Source organism: Talpa europaea (genome assembly GCF_964194135.1).
Source record: "Talpa europaea genome assembly, chromosome: 7".
Lineage (NCBI taxonomy): Eukaryota > Metazoa > Chordata > Mammalia > Eulipotyphla > Talpidae > Talpa > Talpa europaea.
Window position 1 is genome coordinate 34,546,696 of NC_140074.1, and position 19,133 is coordinate 34,565,828.

At 34.9% G+C, this 19,133-nt stretch overlaps 1 protein-coding gene across 2 annotated transcripts in view; it reads left to right on the plus strand.

Annotated features, from left to right (window-relative positions):
- Positions 1 to 3,950: 3,950 nt before the first annotated feature.
- Positions 3,951 to 19,133, plus strand: part of RFX3 (regulatory factor X3) — a gene marked incomplete at its 3' end in the record, with an annotated part of 168,629 nt that continues 153,446 nt past the window's right edge. For both annotated transcript variants that reach the window (XM_084236135.1, XM_084236136.1), the window contains exon 1: positions 3,951 to 4,075. In XM_084236135.1, coding sequence (XP_084092261.1) covers positions 3,959 to 4,075 — 117 coding nt within the window. In that variant the 5' untranslated portion in view covers positions 3,951 to 3,958. The remainder of the gene's footprint in view (positions 4,076 to 19,133) is intronic.

A 19,133-nucleotide genomic window follows, 5' to 3' on the forward strand; every position in this document is an offset into this window, starting at 1 on the left:
TTAGCCTTCTTTCAAAATGTGGCCTATTTAGCTGTAGATTCGCATGATTCAGCCAGAGCTGGGGGTACAAAGCAGAACCGTTAACAGGCGGGTGTGTCCAACTGCTTAATTAGCCAGAATAAAAAGGTCCTTTGTCATACAAGCATCTGTTGCTCTTGACACACCTGACAGCCACATTAGGCAAGGATGACTAGACTGAAATTGTGCATGTCTCTCCTGCAAGAATATACAACTCATTTACATATGGGCTGCATCATGGACAAACTGCAGGGGTTTATTTAGCTTATCAAAATGGATTAATGTGACTGCATTTGTGGCTTATAAACAAATATCACTTGAAAGGAGGTTGTGAAGGAACTAAACTAACTAAATTACTCTCAAACATAAACAAAGCACCAGAAACCACTGCTAGCTGAATGAAACACCTCAAATGTACATACAAACCTTTACATTGGTCTAAAACAAAACCTACAAATCAAGCATGTGAAGGCATTACCCTCATGTGATAATCCTTGCTTTGTAGAAATATTGGAAAGCTACCAAAATACTCTGAATGTGTCAGTGGCTTTAAATGATCTGTTCAGCAAAATTTGGCAGGAGGGTTGTACTCCTCAAACATACTTTAACATTCTGATTGATCTAACTGATCTTAAATCAGGTTTTCAGAGTTAATCCGTTAAAGTGCCTCTGTAAAAATACTTATTTGGGGATTTTAGTATGTCTTTAGTAGAAAAAACTATTTTTTTTTTAATTTTGATGTTAGGGAGGGAATGTTCATTTGTTTTTGTTAGAAGTTTAGATCAAGTACAGTGATGGAGAATTCCAAAGACTTTGGATTCAGATAAACTAAATGGCAACCCTCTCATCATGATATGGCAAAGCAGTGTACAGTGGTTCACAGCATGAATTTTAGAGTTAGACAAACCTAGGTTTGAGATCAGGCTTTTCCCCTTTCTAGCAGTGTAGCTTTTAGCAAGTTTTTTAAATCCATTTGTAGCTTTGTTTCTTCATTTGTATAGTGGAAGTAATAATTAAGGGAGATCTGAGGATTAAATGAGAAGATATATTTCAAGCACTTAAACGTATTGCTTAACACCTGAAAAGGACTGGTTAAATGAGAGACCTAATTATGGTTGTGACTTTGATCCAATTTCTGGAATGGATGTGACTGAGACACACTTAATGCATAGGATCTTGACAGAGAACCCCTTGCTCAAAGTTGAGGGAGGCAATGAAATTAGAGAACAATGAAGTTTTGTCTATTAAGTAAAAATGAATGCAAATTCTAGAGACTAAATGCTTATTAATTGGCATGACCCTGTTGTCCAGCAGCCATGGAAACTGGGTAATGAACAGTAGCTAAGAGTAAACAGAAGATGCCCTGGGATAATTTTTGGTTGTCCTGGGATGAATGGGTTTTATGCCCCAATTTGGATGCGGTGTATGTTGAGAGGCAAAGGCTGGATGAAAGTTCTCTGTAACTCTCTAAGTTATATAAGCCATCACTGTCTACATTACAGTCCCTACTCTATTCTGTAAAGTTTCCCCCTCTTATGTAGTTGGATCATTTTTCATTCTTTCTCATCCAAAAGTTTACCAGTTTGCTTTTCTCTACTTTCTTCAGTGCTGTCTGTGCATCACGTATTATGAAACTTACATCTTCAAACATGGTTTTATAGTTTAGTGCACAAATTTTAGTGTTAGTCCAATTCTGCCTTTCCTACTCCCTAGATATTTGACCTTGGTAAGGGAAGAGTTTTATGTAGTGAATGTTATCATCCTCAAACTTTATGAATATTTTCATGGTCTTAATGCTAGTCCAAAGGGATATGTGGTGGTGGTGGTGGTGTGTGTGTTAGTATTTGGAAATCAATGCTGATTTTTGTAAAAAATAGAATAATCTACCATTTAGAAGGTATTGTTAGGGGGAAAGCATGTCCTGTAATAGTATCATATAAAAATCTGGACTTTCAGTTTATTTTGGAAAAATAGAAGAACTGGCAGGTACAGATTAACCTTCCCACAAATCCACTATTTCTTGGCATTAAATATCAGCTGAACCAAGTAAATGGGGTATTAGTCTTCATCGCTTTCATTTTATATTTTAAACCCAAACCTTCCTTCACTCTGTGTCCCTGAGGTTCTTTATCTGCAAGTAGAGATTATAAACATACCAACCACATTCTATTGCTAAATGAGTTAATTTATTTGTGAATTATGAATTAACATGTAAAACATTTAAGAGTCTTTAGCACATACTACACAATCAGTGCTCTTACTGCTATTATCTTTTATGTATGCTAAGGATTTTGTGTTGTTTTAGGATTTTGACTAACAAAAGAATAGGTACTTTAGGCCCTGAGTTACCTAAAGTGATACCAATGTCAAAGTCTAGGAAAAAATAAGCACTGGTTCAATGAAAAAGCCTAGTTAGTTCCATGTCTACAGCTGTCACCTTGAACAAGGCTTTTAACCTCTCTGGGTTTTAGTTTCCTCGTTTATAAAATAATAAGAGTAGATTAGATGTCTTCACACGTCCATTTCTAAAATTAAATGAGAGGATAGAAAAACCTTTGGGGGGAAGAGAGAGCTAGAAGACGTCATACTGTGACTAATAATGCTAAGAGGGGTTAATTTTCTACTTGAAAGAACTGAATACTCTTGTAGAATTTTCTTAATGTTTGCTATAGTTGTTTATATTTTAAACCATAATGAAATATTTTTCTTAGACTACCAAATAAATATTGTTTTTCTACCTAGAACAGAAAGATAAAATTCTGGTCCTGGTTCAATAGCAAATTAATATTTAGTGTTTTGACTATACTGTAGCAAACGTGAATATCTACACCAGGAGTTCTGAGAAGCCACACTTGTTAGGGCATACACTGCAAAATTTAATCCTGAGTTAGTAGTTCAGGCACATGAAAACTGAAAAAATGTGCCATGATAAATTTTGAAGGGCAGAAATAAAATTTCATGTTTTTGTTTACAAATCTCATTCATGAAATAGCGGTCTTCCCTATTTTTCAAAATATTAAACATTAATGTTTGGCTATCTTTGTGTAAGAATGTAACTTAACTTTGATTTTACTACTACGTCATAACATAGAGGCAGAGAAGAACTAATGGGTTTGATCATTTGGCTAAGTTTAGTGTTATTTCAATTTGTTTTGGGATATACATTTTTAAAATTATCTCTAAATAGTAATTGGTAAAGACCTTAGAAATATTTATTTTCAAATTGCACATATGCAGTGACATCCTAATATTCTATTAAAAAATGTCAAGAAAGTACATTTTATGGGACCTCCCTGATGGCACAGGGGTTAAAGTCAGCCAATGCAGCATGAGTTCTATCTCCAGCCAGGGAGTTAGCCCATGTGGCACAGCAGTCCTCTCCTGTGTTGCCCACTGTTCCCCTCAGCAGTGTATTTCAGTCAATACTTCTGTTCTGCACCCCACTGTCTCTGGTGAATCCTCTCACTCCTCTGCCCCCAACCCCCTCTGGCCTATACCTCTCTTCTTATATGCATAAATAAATAAAAATAATACTTTAAAAAAAGAAAGTACATTTTATGACATCTGTATCCAGTTAAGATTTGTGTTCTGAGAATTGACATTTTGACATAATTTTAGACTACAGTTTGTAATGTGATTAAATACAATAGTTCACAAGAGATGAGGAAGGTAGATTTAAATGATGTTTAACCTTTATAACATCAAGATAAGAGGTAACTGATGGGGATTTAAGAAAATTTGAATTAGTAATTTTCTGTATCAAATAAATGGTCAAATGGACTATAAATATGCATGGACTGTCTTGACAGTATGTTGGGGTAAGAAGTATTCTGAGAGTTCAAAGTTTCAGGAGAGAATTTTAAGAACAAATAAGGCAGCTGGTCATTCAAGAAGGAAATTTAACACTTTATTTCTCTTTTACTATACTTCAGAGACCATCATGCAGACATCAGAGACTGGGTCGGACACAGGTTCGACAGTGACTTTGCAGACATCTGTGGCTAGTCAAGCAGCAGTGCCTACACAGGTGGTACAGCAAGTACCAGTACAACAACAGGTAAGGAGTTGCTATTTTCAGAGAGGATGCTGTGCTGTTCCATGTGCTGACTCTCCAGCACAACTGTGCCCAAAAATGACTTGGATTATGTTATAGTTTCAGCCCAGTGGGTACTAAGATAGGGTTAGGTCATTTCTCAGGTTAATTCAGCAAATGTTTCACAAGCATTTCTGTATTTACCAGGTTTGTTCTATGCTAGACCATAAAGATACGAAGATACAAATTCAAAGTATGGGGATACAGAGATAAATATTCAAAGAATATGTAGTGTTTTAAAAGAGCCTCTAGACTTCTAAAAGCGAGTGCTTGTTTCTGACTTGAACACTAGGTTTTCTTTTTCCCATTCTTTATCACAAATCTGTATTTCTTTCACACTTAAATATCAACAATCATTTAATTTCTTTTTATTGAATTATGATAACATTTCAGTTTCAAAGGTTTCATATCTTTGAGCATCAGCACAGGTATATATTACATTAACCCTTTGCACTCCGAAACATTTTACGATATTTTGATTTAATTTCTTGTGCCATTTTAAGATAAAACTTCAGGGAAACATGCATGTCTCAAAAAGTTGCGTTGAAATAACCTTAATTCCCCGTAATCACTAATAAATTGCAATGTCCCCTGAGAGGGGACATCCGATATGCTAGAATTCCGATGTCCCCTGAGAGGGGACAGCGGAGTGCAAAGGGTTAAATTCACTGCTCAAAGTCCACTTCTGTCCTTCACTAAACCATTGTCCCCTTTGTCTCCGTTTACCTGCCCTCTTTCCCACTATGGCAGCCACTATTTGGTCTCACAGTCCAAAAGTTTGTTTTTTGTGTTATTTAACAAAATAAATCATTGTTTTGCTTATTTTATCCTTATATCCCATATGAATGAAATCATATGGTGTTTGTCTTTCCCTATCTGCTTTATATCTTCTAGATCTATCTATGTTGTTGCAAATGGCAGGATTCCATCTTTTTATAGCTCTATAGCATTCTGCTATAGATATATACACCCCATCTTTATCCAGTTGTCTGCCAAATGGGCACTAAGGTTGTTTCTATCTCTTGGCTATTTTAAATAATACATTGAGGTGCATATATCTCTTTGAATTTGTGCTTTTGTGTTTTTTTTGTATTATCCCCAAAGTGGGATAACAGTTTTATATGGAATTTCTATTTTTAATTTTTTCCAGAAAATCTATACTTCTTTCTATAATAACAGTACCCATTTACATTCCAACCAACAGTATATAAACATTCTCTTCCACATCCTCTCTAAACCTGTTGCTTCTTATCTTTTGGATAATAGCCATTCTCACAGGTGTAAGATGATACCTAATTGTTGATTTGATTTGCATTTCTCAATGAGATGACAAAATTTTTTCATATGCCTACTTGCCATCTGTATGTTTTTGGAGATGTGTCTATACAGAGCCTCTGCCCATTTTTTAATTTTTTTTTTATTGATGAGCGTTATGACTTCTTTTTATCTTTTGAATATTAATACCATTTGGGACATATGATATGCAAATAATTTCTCCCATTCAGTAGGGTATATTTTCATTTGTTGCAAGTTTCTTTTGCTGTGCAGAAATATTTTAGTTTGAAGTAGTCACATTTTTTTTTTTCTTTTGTTTCCCTTGCCATTGGAGTCAAGTCTCTGAACATGTCTCTATGGCAGATGTCAAGGAAAATGTTACCTGTGTTTTCTTATATGTATTTTATAATTTTAAGTCTTAGGTACAGTTCTTTAATCTATGTCAAGTTTATTTTTGTATATGGTATTTGATAGTGGTCCAGTTTCATTCATTGGCATAGGCAGTTCAATTTTTCAAACAGCATTTATTTCCATGTTCAATTATAAGCTCTGACTCTTTTGTCATAAATTAGTTGTTCTTCAGCATATTATTTGTGCTCCAGAAATCTGTGTTCTTCCCTTCTTTTTCTTTTGATTGATTTCTTGTTTCATACCATTGTTATCTGCTGTTACCAACATGTTCGGGGCGGGGGGTCTGTTTTCTGTTTGTGGTGCCATGTCTATCTTTCCTTTCTCCTATTCCTGATCTATGAATTGGCCATCTGTTTGCTTGTCAGTGAACTTCACGAGGTCAGTACCAATCACAAGGGGTGGGGTGAAGGAGAATGCCTTAGAGAACTTTCTTTGTCGTCCTTACTGAGGGTCCAGCTTATGTGGAGCACTCCAGCTCCTTTTTATGGGCTTAACTTGGATCAAGGTTGTGTTCCTCTGTACAGTTTCTACTCTCCTCTCCCTAGGCCCTTTGGCTGAGCTAACAGCCCTGCCATCTGTGCCCCTTGTCGCAGCCTATAGGTGTTTCTTCTACCAACTTCCTGTTTAGTGATATGTTACTCTCTTCCACTTCCCCTCTGATATAGTTTGTATTGGTTTTTGAGGTGCCAGTGGTTCTTCTGTCTTATACTGAGTTATTGGAGTCTGTCAGTGTAGTATCCCTCAGGTTAATTGTTAAGTTTTCTTATCAAGCAAAGAACCTTCTCTGTCACAATACTGGTGAAATCATTCTCATATTTTTATATAACTGAATTATAGCAGTGCTTAATAAAGGAGAGGATGCATAAACCTTATGGGCAGGGATTTTACCTTGTGATGTTTAGAAAGTTCCTGGGCATTATGGTGACATAAATATGTTTAGTGAAAATTATCTTAAAGGTCTGGAGAGCTGAGTCATCCCATTTAAAAAACTAAGAATGAATTCATCATCACATGTTTACTACAGGGCTTATTCATACTCAGGACACTTTTAGCTTACTTGGGTAAGGCATACTGCTATTCATGCCAGTAATAATTTTGCGCAAGGATTATGAAAACGTTGGCTTGTTGTTTCTTCTACAAAGTAATGAGAAAATAAGTGAGAAAGATCAAGTCATAAAGCATTATCTTGAGATTTGCCTGCAATTTGTTATCTTCAAGAAGAATGTTGTTTTTACAATTATAAGTAATTGTGAAGGAAAGGGATATCTGTTCCTAAAGAATAGATGTAGGGACTCAAAGTTAAACTCTTTTTCAGGAGAGGAAAATAGAATGAGCAAGGGAGAGTGCCAGAAGGGTGTTTGACTCTTATGCTAAGTAATGATATCTGAAAGAAATTGGCTTATATTTAAAATTGTGGGACTAAAATTGAATTAATGAATTGGTCTTTTTTACTTCAGCATAGGTTCCTCTAACTGGACTTCTTAACTTTTTTAACTTCTCATGCTCAGTTTAATATTTTTTTTTCCTCTGCCTGGGAATTGAGTAGAGAAGAGGGTTGTGGTATTATACTAATTCACTTAATCCTTCTCTTTTTCAAATGGTGTCACCTGTACTTGTTTTTTCTCAGTGCAGACATTAAACCAAAAAATAAATCTTCAAGCTTTGTCTAAAGTTAGAAAAGGCCAATCACCTCATTACATGGAGTCTGTGGAAGGGGTCTGTATGCTTATTAAACACAATCACTGTTTTTATATTGAATATGTACATTAAAGAAAACAAAAATTAAATTGTTGCCAGAAGTAAAGAAATCAATATCATCATCTATTATATAGAAGATAGAAGCGCGCGCTCTCTCTCTCTCTTTCTCTCTCTCTCACACACACAAACACACATTGTTCATTTCCTCATAATAAATAATCTCATGTATACATGGACTACACTATGGAAAGCACTGGATTATGCCATATGGCTTATTCCCAACCGGCGTCTTTTTTAGTTACAATTATCTCTTTTCTCAAGGAAGGTGATGCCTTACATCCCCTTATACCAAAAGAAGGTGAGAACTCTCATTTCCTTTTTTTTCAACAAAGTGTTTTTTTTTATATCACATGGTGAAACAGTATAATATTTTCTTTAAGATGTTAAGATCCTAAAATATAGTTCAAAGTCCTATGGACTCTAATTTTATTGTGTAATAATAATTACAAAATAATAATAATTATTTTGTATTATCTCAAGATTCAGTGTTTCACCTTTCCTCTGACAATCTGATCAGGAAGACAATTCTGAGCAAAATTTGCAAGGTCTTATAAAATATCAACTTTATTGATCTTTTTTAATTTTTCATTTTTTGAAAAAGCACCACAGAATGCCAGTCTCCAAATATAGTCATTGTTTTTCAATTCTATAAAATTCCTAAATTTATTTAAATTCAATTTAATTAGAAACTGAAGTTTTTATTTTACCCATCCCATAAGTTTTATAAAGAATTTTTGGGGTCAGAATGGGGGGATTGCAATTGTATGGGGAATATAAAAATAAAATTTATTAATTAAAAAAAAAAAAGAATTTTTGCTCTGATGGACTCCAAACTATGACTAGAACTCTTCTTTCTTTTATCCCCCTGCCTTGAATGATTTCTTATAGTTTCTTATAGATTATTCTTCAATTTGGTCATTTTATGCCTAATTCTGAGAAAGTTCTTACCCATTCAGTTCTGACCCCTAGAACTGAATGAAAAATCCAGGAGTGGGAAAAAAATGTTTTTCTACTATTTCACTCTCTCTCATAGCCAGCTAGTTTAGATTCTTTTGCAGATAGAATCTGGATGAAAGTGAGAACTTCTATTCTTGTTTTAATCTTGGGCTCAAGATATTCATAAATATTGCCAGCATGGAGGATAATTCCTCAACCACCTTGGACCAGGTCTCCAAGTCTTTCAAGTTCTTCCTCTAACATCTCTGTCTTTTCTTTTCTTGGGAAAATGGAACACAGCTTTCATAGTTGGCAAGTATGTTGTAGCTATACTGCTTCTTCTAAACATAACATTTCAGATACAGCGAAGTTCTAGGGATGAAAGTCTATATTTGAGTTCATGGGTATAATTTTTTTTCAAAGAACCTGTTGCCTTTGTTCAGATTGTTTATAGTACTGGAGTTTTTACTTTTCCTGCCTAGAGACTCAGCGTGTTTCTAGTGCATCTTTGGTGTGTAACTGACACATTGAAGACTCTATTTATGTCATAAAAACTCATTTCAAATTATATTCAATTAAAACCTTTGTTTTTATGTAAATCAGCTGTCTAGGCAGTGATGCTTTCTCCATAATGTGTGTTATTGCAGTGAATGGAGTAACTAGTGGCTATGAGTGTTTCTTTTTTTGTTAGTATCAATCTGTCATATATTTAGCATTTCTACCTAAATTATGGTACATCTTTGAAGAGTGAGCATTAACCCTTTTGGTCACAAGGATAAACAACATTTTATTTGGGAAATAGATCCAACCAGTATTGTCAGTTAAATTCTAGACAAAGGGCAATCTTCAAGAAAGATTTTAAATTAATTTTTCTAATACAAGTATTTTATGGGTATCTTTAAAATGATACCTGAGGCTTTAGGAAATTGATTTTAGTAATTGAAGTTTGATATGAATACCCTGAGCTTCTCACATGAAACAGTAGGTCATTTCTGTCCTCATTTCTGTTTGCTACATTCCTGTGATGTGCTATATCGTTCCAACCACAAAGAAACCTTGATAACTAGCAATGTACCCATGAGAACATTCTTCTGTTGAAAGCAATCAGTGGTTGCTTAAGAAACCAAGGGGGGACATTGCCTTTTTTATGTGTTTAAAAATATTTATAGTATATATATATATATAAACACTATATGGTATATTAAATCTTTAGCAGAATATTTTATTGGATCAAATTTTGATCAGTAATATCTTTAGTGAATCCCTTTGCTAGTTTGAAGATCTCAACTTGCCTTTATCTTTCTTTTCTTGTCAGGGTCAAGAGGTTTGCTCTCTCTGCATCCTAGCTTTTTTAGACATGAATAGAATTCTTTTCATTTCTGAGACCATTATCTCATATAATCAACAGAAACAAAGACATTTCCACTGGTTTGCTTTTATTTTGGATTTCATTCTCATTGGCTTGGTTCCATGAGGGGACAGTGTTCTCATAATTAAGACTGTGGCAGACATTCTAAAAGATGAGAGTACATTTTAAAATGAATTCCAGTTGAATGTCTTTTTAAAAATAAAGCAAGAGTGATTTTGGCTCTTAAATAGCGTATTTATTTTAAAAAGTATATATTGTTTTAGAACCAGAAGTTCTAATTTTTATATTCCAACATAAAAAAGTAAATTGTTTCAAAGAACATGCTGATTTACAATGGAAATAAACTTTGCTGTGCCAGTCTAATATGAAGGTCCTTTAGTTCACCATATTTTCTGAGTATTTATAAAAATAACAGCTCTGCTATTTAAATGGTCAAGTAGTCATTTTCTTTCTGTATTAAGTGATTTTAAATATATTTTCTCATCTGGAGTTTGATTACCATGATTGGTTCTGGATACTGTTTTTTTTTTTTTTTTTTGTTTTGTTTTTTGTTTGTTTGTTTTTTAAGAGGAATGTTCCAGTCAGTGTTGAATGCTTGGGTTCCAAAAGGTAATTTGACATGATACCTGGTTATAGGAGGCTAACCTCTTTTTTTTTCAAATTGTATATTGGCTCCCAAACACTACTGATTAATTAATCCAGGCTTTCCTCCTCTGTTTGTTTATTTGTTAATTGAGTTTGCATTGTTTTACAACACTGTATATAACTTAGGGGTATAGTTTGATCCCTCTTCAGATGATGTTCCCACACCACACCTACCACCAAAGTACCTCCAAGTCTCCACCATAGACCATTGGGCCCCCACCCCCTTTGCTTCCTTTCACCCTTTCCCTTTACTAAACTCAATTCTACAGTCTCATTTCTAGGGTTTGTTTGGATTAGATTTATCTGTTCCTCTGTTTCATTTCTTTATATTTCACATATGAGTAAAATCATCCAATATTTGTGTTCTCATTGTGACTTATTTCACTTAATACCCTTCAGTTCCTCTAGTTCACCTTTATTTTTATAGTTAAGTAGTATACCTTTATGTATATATCATACCTTCTTAATCCACTCATCTGTCACTGAGCACTTAGGTTGTTTCATAACTCAGAAGCCAACTTTTGAGGAAGATGGATGTTAAAGAACTGAATACAAAATAACTCAGTAGTGAAGATGGAGATTACTCTTGAGAGTGAAGTTCAATAGTGTCTTCACCAAGCATGTGACCTTTGAGCTGCATGGTAAGGATAAGTTGGAGTTTACAAGAAAAATATGCTAGAATAAGGTATTTCTGGTATAGAGAATTATGGGAAAGCTCAAATGAAATGAGGGAATCTGTATAAGGAAGTGAGGGGCCTAGGAAGTAAGGGATTTTGGATAATATTGCACAGGGACCTCCTGTGGTATCTTTATCCCCTCCCTAGTATTTTTCATTTATTTCTCTCAATACCAGTTTTCCTGATGGAGTCATATATTTCCCTTTTCTATGTCTACCTCTTAATCCTGTAAAATTTGGAAGCTAACCATACATCTGTGTACTCTAAATAGGGCCAAATCCAATATTAGTCTCTAGAATCTTTCTGAATTTTTTTTTGACACTTAATATTATTGACTACTCTCTATCTCTCTTCCATTGCTTATAGCTGAGAAGTATTCTTTGAGAATTCCTTCATCAATGAAAGTAGGTTATACAGAAAGTACAAGAGTGCGATTCATAGTTAGAAGGTTTAGGTTCAAAGTCTGTTCCTAACTCTAGTTACATGATTTTGGACTAATTAGCCTTTCTGAGACTTAATTTCCTCATGTGTCTAATGGGAATAATATTATCTAGCTTACACTTACCTTTAGATAGTAAATGATGTATTCATTAAAGAATTTAATAATTACCTGACATAATGTCTTGAATACATTTATTACTTTATTATTGCTGTTTTCATTATTAATAATAGTAATAATAATATTTTCTGACTCCTCTAATGGAAAATTGAGGGGGTCTAACCCCCCTTTCTATAATATTAGATATGACATTTATCTTTTGTTCTTTGTCAAGTCTCAAGTAGTACATCCTCTGTAACGATACTTAAAACCAGTTGCACATTTGATAAGGAGCATTTTATATCCAAGATCTATAACTGACATATACAACTCAACAAAAAGAAATCAAAAAACCCAATTAAGGGCCTCCCTAGTGGCGCAGCAGTTGAGCGCTGGGCTGCGAAGCTGCCCGCAGCCTATGCAGGGTCAGTATGATCCCCTGCCGCCGGGCGAGGGTCCCACATGGCGCGCAGACCTCTCCTGCCACCTGCTGCTCCCTTCAGCAGTGTACTTCGGTCCTTCTGCCTGCTCTGCTCCCTGCTCTGGCTCTGGTGAATTCTCTCACCCACCCACGCTTCTGACTGTACCCAGTGCTTGTATAAATAAATAAATCTTAAAAAAAAAAACAATTAAAACAATGGGTAGAAGAGTTAAATAGAGTCTTCTGCAATGAAAGCTTACAGATGACCAATGGACACTAGAAAAAAGGCTCAATATCACTTACTGTTGGAGAACTGCAAATCAAAACCATAATATTATAAAATACCACCTCATACCCATTAGAATGACCCACACAAAAAAGACCAGAAATATCAAGTGTTAATGAAGTTATGTAGAAAAAGGAACCCATGTATACTGTTGGTGAAAATGTTGGTTCAACCCCTTTGGAAAGTATACAATTTAAAAAATATATTAAAAATAGATTTGGCAGGAGCCTCCCTGGTGGCACAAGGGGTTAAGTCTCAGCACTATGAAGCTATCCACAGCCACTGCAACGTGAGTTCGATCCTTGATGAGGGAGGTAACCCACATTGTGCAGCAGACCTCTCCTGTCTTACCCACTGCTCCCCTCAGCATTGTATTTCAATCTGCCTGTTTTGTTCCCCACGCTCTCTGGTGAATCCTCTCACTCCCACATCTTGGGCCTGTACCCTAGCTCTTATTTGCATAAATAATAAATATTTTAAAAAATAGATTTGCCATAGGATTCAGCAATTCCACTCCTATGTATCTACCCAAAGAATGCAAAAATACTAATATGAAGGGATATATGCTTTGATGTGTTCATTGTAGCACTTTTACAATAGCCCAGGTATGGAAATGACCTATTCACCCAAGGACAGATGAATGAATTAAGAAGATGTGGTATAGGGCCTCCCCTTGTGGTGCAGACAGCTGAGCTCAGCACTGTGAAGCTGTCCGCAACCTCTGCAGTGCCAGTTCGATTCCGGATGGCTGGCAAGGGTCCTACACAGCGCAGCAAACCTCTCCTGTCGCCCCCGCTGCTCCCCTCAGCAGTATATTTCATCAGTCTGCCTGTCTGTTCCCCACTCTGTCTCTGGTGAATCCTCTCACCCTCCTGCGCATCTGGCCTGTACCCTGGTTCTTGTATAAATAAATAAATCTTTACCAAAAAAGAAGATGTGGTATATACACAGCGGAATGCTACCCACTATAAAGGAAAAAAAAAATGAAATCAAGTTGTTTGCAACAATATGGATCGAACTGGAAGGGATTATGCTAAACAAAATGTTAGAAGTTTCTCTTTCTGATGATTTTACTCTTATGTGGAATAGAGAAATAAAATCAAGGAACAGACAAGGCTAAACCAAAAAACCCTAGAAATTTGATGAAGAATTGAGGTGTGCAGAGGAGGGTGGGGTGGGGTGAAGTAAAAGGGTGGGAGCCCAGTGGACTATGATGGAGGACTGTGAGTGCTTTGGTGGTGGGTGTGGTGTGGTAACACACATCTGAAGAGATGTGAACCTATACCTCTAAATAATACCCAGTGTTGTAAACCAGCATTACCACAATAAAAAAGGTAATACAATAAAAGAAATGAAAAAAAGTTGCTTCCATTTTATTTCCTAAGCAAGTACCTCTGGTTTTTCCTTGCATTGTTCTAAATTATGAGGTAGGTCGGCTTAGGCTCTAGATCAGAATGGACATTAACTTGCTGTGACCTTCAGGGACAGTATTGTTCTTCTTGCTGTATTGGCACCCATTGGAATTGCCATATTGATTAGAGAAAATAGGTGAAGATTTCTCAGTAAAGATCAGGCATCTCCAATATTTTATTCAATTCATAAAATATAGTTATTTGGGGTCAAATGTAGTGATGTCTTAGGATATAAGATTAACACAAGACTAATGCATTAATATTCTATCTACTGGACTGAAATTTGGGTTCCTAGTTAATAGAGACTTCAACTATTCATTTAGTGTAACTATTCAAAGTTCCACCCAGAGTTGAATTGCAGAAAATTTTCTTCTTCAACAAATTGATTAGTTGCATAAACTTGTTTTCATTGATTCTATAATTTTCTTCTTAGAGGTAGACATTTCCAATGAATACCCAATTTGCTTATCATACTATCAATTTCAACAATATCTTTTTTGCTTAGAAAGATTAAATTGTTTTAATAATTTTTTTTATTAAATAGAAAGCAGAAAACTTTTAGGATAATTCATACTTAGCTTTACATATAATTTTAACAATTTGGAACATAATTTAAAGAGTACCTATCTTTTTGTCAAAGCAGGTGAACTCTTTAATCTTTGCTAAAAAGTATGGGAATATAAAAATAAAATTTATAAAAATAAAAAAAATAAAATAAAATAAAAAGTATGTTCTCGGGCCTCCCCTGGTGGTGCAGTGGTTGAGCGCTGGGTCGCGAAGCTGCCCACAGGCTCTGGAGTGCCGGTTCGATCCCCAGCTTCTGGGCAACGGTCCCACATCTCTCCTGCTGCCCGCTGCTCCCCTTAGCAGTGACTTATTTCGTCAGTCTGTCTGTTCTGTTCCCTGCTCTGGCTCTGGTGGATTCTCTCACCCTCCCTCGCTTTTGACTGTACCCAGTTCTTATATAAACAAACAAACAAACAAATAAATCTTAAAAAAAAAAGTATGTTCACACTCAACTAGATCTCACTATATAGCTGAGCCTTCTCAAGATCAGTATCTGAAAGAAAAACTTTAAGTTCCAAATGAAAATTATTTATAATATGATTTGCTCAAGGAAGTGTCTCCAAAGGAAGAGGTAACTGAGGTAACATCGGTTTACGACCCCCAGATTTAGTTTCCTAATCTTTAAATGGATAATTTACCCAGAATTGTTACTAACATCAAAAGAGAGAACATCTTTGTAGTGGTGCTTTGTAGACTACAAGGCATTTTACAGATCTAAGGATAAATTATTTATTTACTTATCAGATACCCTGTTGTTGAAAAGGAGGTAGGAAAATGACTACAAAGAGCAGGGTTTCTCAGAGTGTAGTATATGGATATAGTCTCAAGTATATGCTTTGTATGTGTCTCTGTGTGTATGTGCACATATGTGTGTTTATTTAGATAATCTACAATGAAATTATGAACATATTCCAGATTATATGAAATACTACAATGTAACTGAGACTGCTCTTCAATCAGTGTGTTTTCATATGAATTTATGATCTCTTTTGTGCCAGGGTAAATTACTATAATTGATTTGAGTTAATAAGAGGGATAAAAATATGTGATATGATCAAGGCTAAATGATACCACAGATCAGTTGAATACAAAAGAAACTTCACACTATTTGATCCTACAACTATTATTGTTTATACCTTGGTTTGTTTATACATGTCTTAATAATATGTTTTTGAACACTGATGCTCAGCAGTTATGGTCTTTAGGGAAGCCAGCATAAAACCCAAACCAGATTATCTTTCTGTTAATGCATTTCCAAACCTCATGTAATTCCCTCACAGATGGATTCATTGTTGTGGTTTTAGCTGATTTATGTGGGTGGTGTCTCTCCCCAAAACTGTATTGTAAATTGATGATCCATAGAACATGTCTTCTTTTTCCCTCACTCTAGTTCAACCTAGCATACATAATCTGGCACATAGTAGTGCTCAATAAATTTTTGTTGAATTAGTGAGTCAAGTAGGGAATATTGAAGTGTCTTCTCAATAGTGATGAAAAATAAATGTTTAGTGTTACATATGCACACAGACACACTCCATTTTTTAAACACTAATTTCTGAATAATGTAAGTAGTCAATTTTAGATGTCATTTGAGTGGAACATTTTTACGTTCTAGGTTTATGCAAGAACACATATTAGAGTAAGAAAAATGAATGTTTTGTAATTTCTATTTCATTTTTTAGCTAAAATACAGTAAATATAGTTATCAATAAAAGAATGCAATTCAGAATATCCTATCTTTGAGTGCTACTGGGAAAAAAAGAAATTACATAAATCACAGTATATGTACATATGATCTTTTGTTGCATTTTCTGTGTTTCTAGTAAAATAAATTAATGGATTGTATAGTCTAGATATAGTTAAACTATTTTCATAATATGGACAAGTGACTTAAAAGATTTCCCGCATATAGCCTACAGACTGAAGATAGCATTAATATTGCAAACACAAGCAATGAAAGATGGCAGATTAGTACTTCTCTAGTTTTTGACAGTCACATAGTAAGTTAAAGAAAATATCTATACTAAGCACCAGTAATGAGATTTTTGACATGAATTTATGTCCACTACTTTCAGTCATAACCTTTTGCTTAAGTATATATTATGTCACTGGATTAGTTAATGAAGTTGTCTCAATTAACAGGATGTTTAAATAATTGATCTGTAGTTCTTTATAATTCCTATTTTTATGTATGTTTTGAGTAACATATACTTCTATTAATACAAAATAACATATATTTAATTTTCATATAAATTTTTTTGAGAAAGAAAATGATGAAAATTTCGGAAGTGTCAAACATTAAAATACTGCTTACTATAACTTTCCAGAAAACAGTATAAATTACATACAACGAAATCCACTATTTAAGTGTATAATTGGGTGAGTTTTGAAAAATATAAATCCTTCAGTAGCCACAATCACAATGAAAACATAGAACATTTCATCACCCCAAATAACTCTTTGTGTCTCCTCGCTGTCAGTTTCTCCTCATCCACATTGCTAACTCTAGGAAAATAGTGCTCTGCTTTCTATAATTTAGATTGGTTTACACAAAAAAATTATGTTTTTGTGTCAGCTTTTAGTGGTTCATTCCTTATTATTGATGGATAGCATTCGATTATAACAATACAGTATAGTTTGTTTATCTATTGACTATTTGAGTTGCTTTCAATTTTTAACATTCATATTTAAATGAATAAGTCTTTGTTTTGATATATGCTTTATTTGTCTTAGGTAAATACTTAGGAGTGAATTGTGTGGGGTTTTTTTTTTAACTATATAAGAAATGTCTAACCTATTAGAAAGTGGTTATGCCGTTTGTTTTATATTCTCCTAAGCATTATTTGAGAGTTCTAGTTGCTTGACAGTCTATCCAATCATGGACTTGTAAGTGTTTTTAATTTTAGCTAGGCTAGTGAGTTTTGTGGTGGTATCATACTGTGGTTTTGATTTGTTCTTCTTTTATGAATAGTGATGTTGAACATCACTATGTGCTACTGGCTATATATTTTGATTTCTTTGCTTACTGATAGGTCATTATTATTACTCTATTTCTACTTTCATTTAAACTAGTAAATACTTATTCTGTGGCCAGTTAAATAGATTTCTAAAATTCACTTAGAGGCGTTAAAGTAATGTTTTAAAATTTTAAGTTAAAACCAAAGAGAGGGGCCTCCCTGGCGGCGCAAGGGTTAAAGACATAGGCTATCAAGCTATGTGCAACATGAGTTCCATCCCAGGCCACAAGGGAGGAACCCACATGGCGCAGCAGACCTCTCCTGTTGCCTGCTTCTCCCCTCAGTAGTGAATTTAAGTAGATCTGCCTGTTCTGCTCCCCACTCTCTCTGGTGAATCCCCTTACTCCCCAGTATCTGTGGTCTACTCCCCAGTTCTTGTATGCATAAATAAATAAATCTTAAAAAAAATAAAACCATAGAGAATAAATGAGAAAATTTAATAATAATATATTAACTTAGGTCAACCTGTTTTAAGGAAGGAATAAATAGAATTATATAGTAAAATGACAAGATGTTTTATTTAATTTTAGAAATGTCATCAACTTGTACTGTGAAACCTGAGAATTTATGAGTAAATGGTATGCCAATTCAAATCAGTTTAATAAGCACAGGTTGACTGCATTGTGCGGTGGACACACCTAGATGAGATAGCTGCTTCATGGTGAGGTTGTGCACACTAGAACTCAGTCATGGTGGCATGGCAAACATGTATATAGCTCATCTGGCACATTAGACCATAGAGTGTTACAGTGTCTGGGCCTCCCTGGTGGTGCAGGTGTTGAGCGCAGCGCTGTGAAGCTGTCCACAGCCTCTGCAGTGCAGGTTCGATCCTGGCTGGCCGGTGAGGGTCCCACATGGCGCAGCAGACCTCTCCTGTCGCGCCTGCTGCTCCTCTCAGCAGTGTGTTTCGTCAGTCTGCCTGTCTGTTCCCCGCTCTGTCTCTGGTGAATCTTCTCACCCTCCTGCGCATCTGGCCTGTACCCCAGTTCTTGTATAAATAAATAAATAAATCTTAAAAAAAAGAGTGTTACAGTGTCTGCATAGGTGATCACAGATGAAAAGTGCCCCTTTTTGTGGGCAAGATTTAATGGCCATCAAACTGGGGATATCAGTTTTGCAGAGAGATTAATAATAATCTTAAATCTGTGGAACTTTCTATTTGACCATAAGTTTTCCAACATTTAAGTAATATTTTAGTGAATCTCTGTAGACAACATGAGTAAGTATTAGTCATTGAATTCTTATTCCTTGGAACATAAAGGTTAATGATCATAATAAACATACTGCAAATATTATGAATAATGATTTTTTTGTTCCAGTTTTATTCATGAATCTTGTATCACAGCCATGATAAATCACATAATTGTAGTTAGTTCTAACTCAAATACTGTACAGGTGAAGACGACTTTACATATTATCTGGCCTCATGGTTTTCTTTAAACCTGTGTTAAAATATTTTTAAAATTGTGGTAAAATAAACATGATGTTTACCATGTTAGCCATTTTCACTTGTACAGTTCAATAGTGTTGAGTACATTCACATTACTGTGCAACCAGTCTCAAGAATTCTTTTCATCTTTAAAACTGAATCTCTGTACCTATTAGACACGATTCCCCATTTCCCTAGTAAAGTCTATTCTACTTTCTCTCTCTATGAATTTGACTGTTCTAGGTACCTATATAAGTGGAATCATATAGTATTTTCTTTTT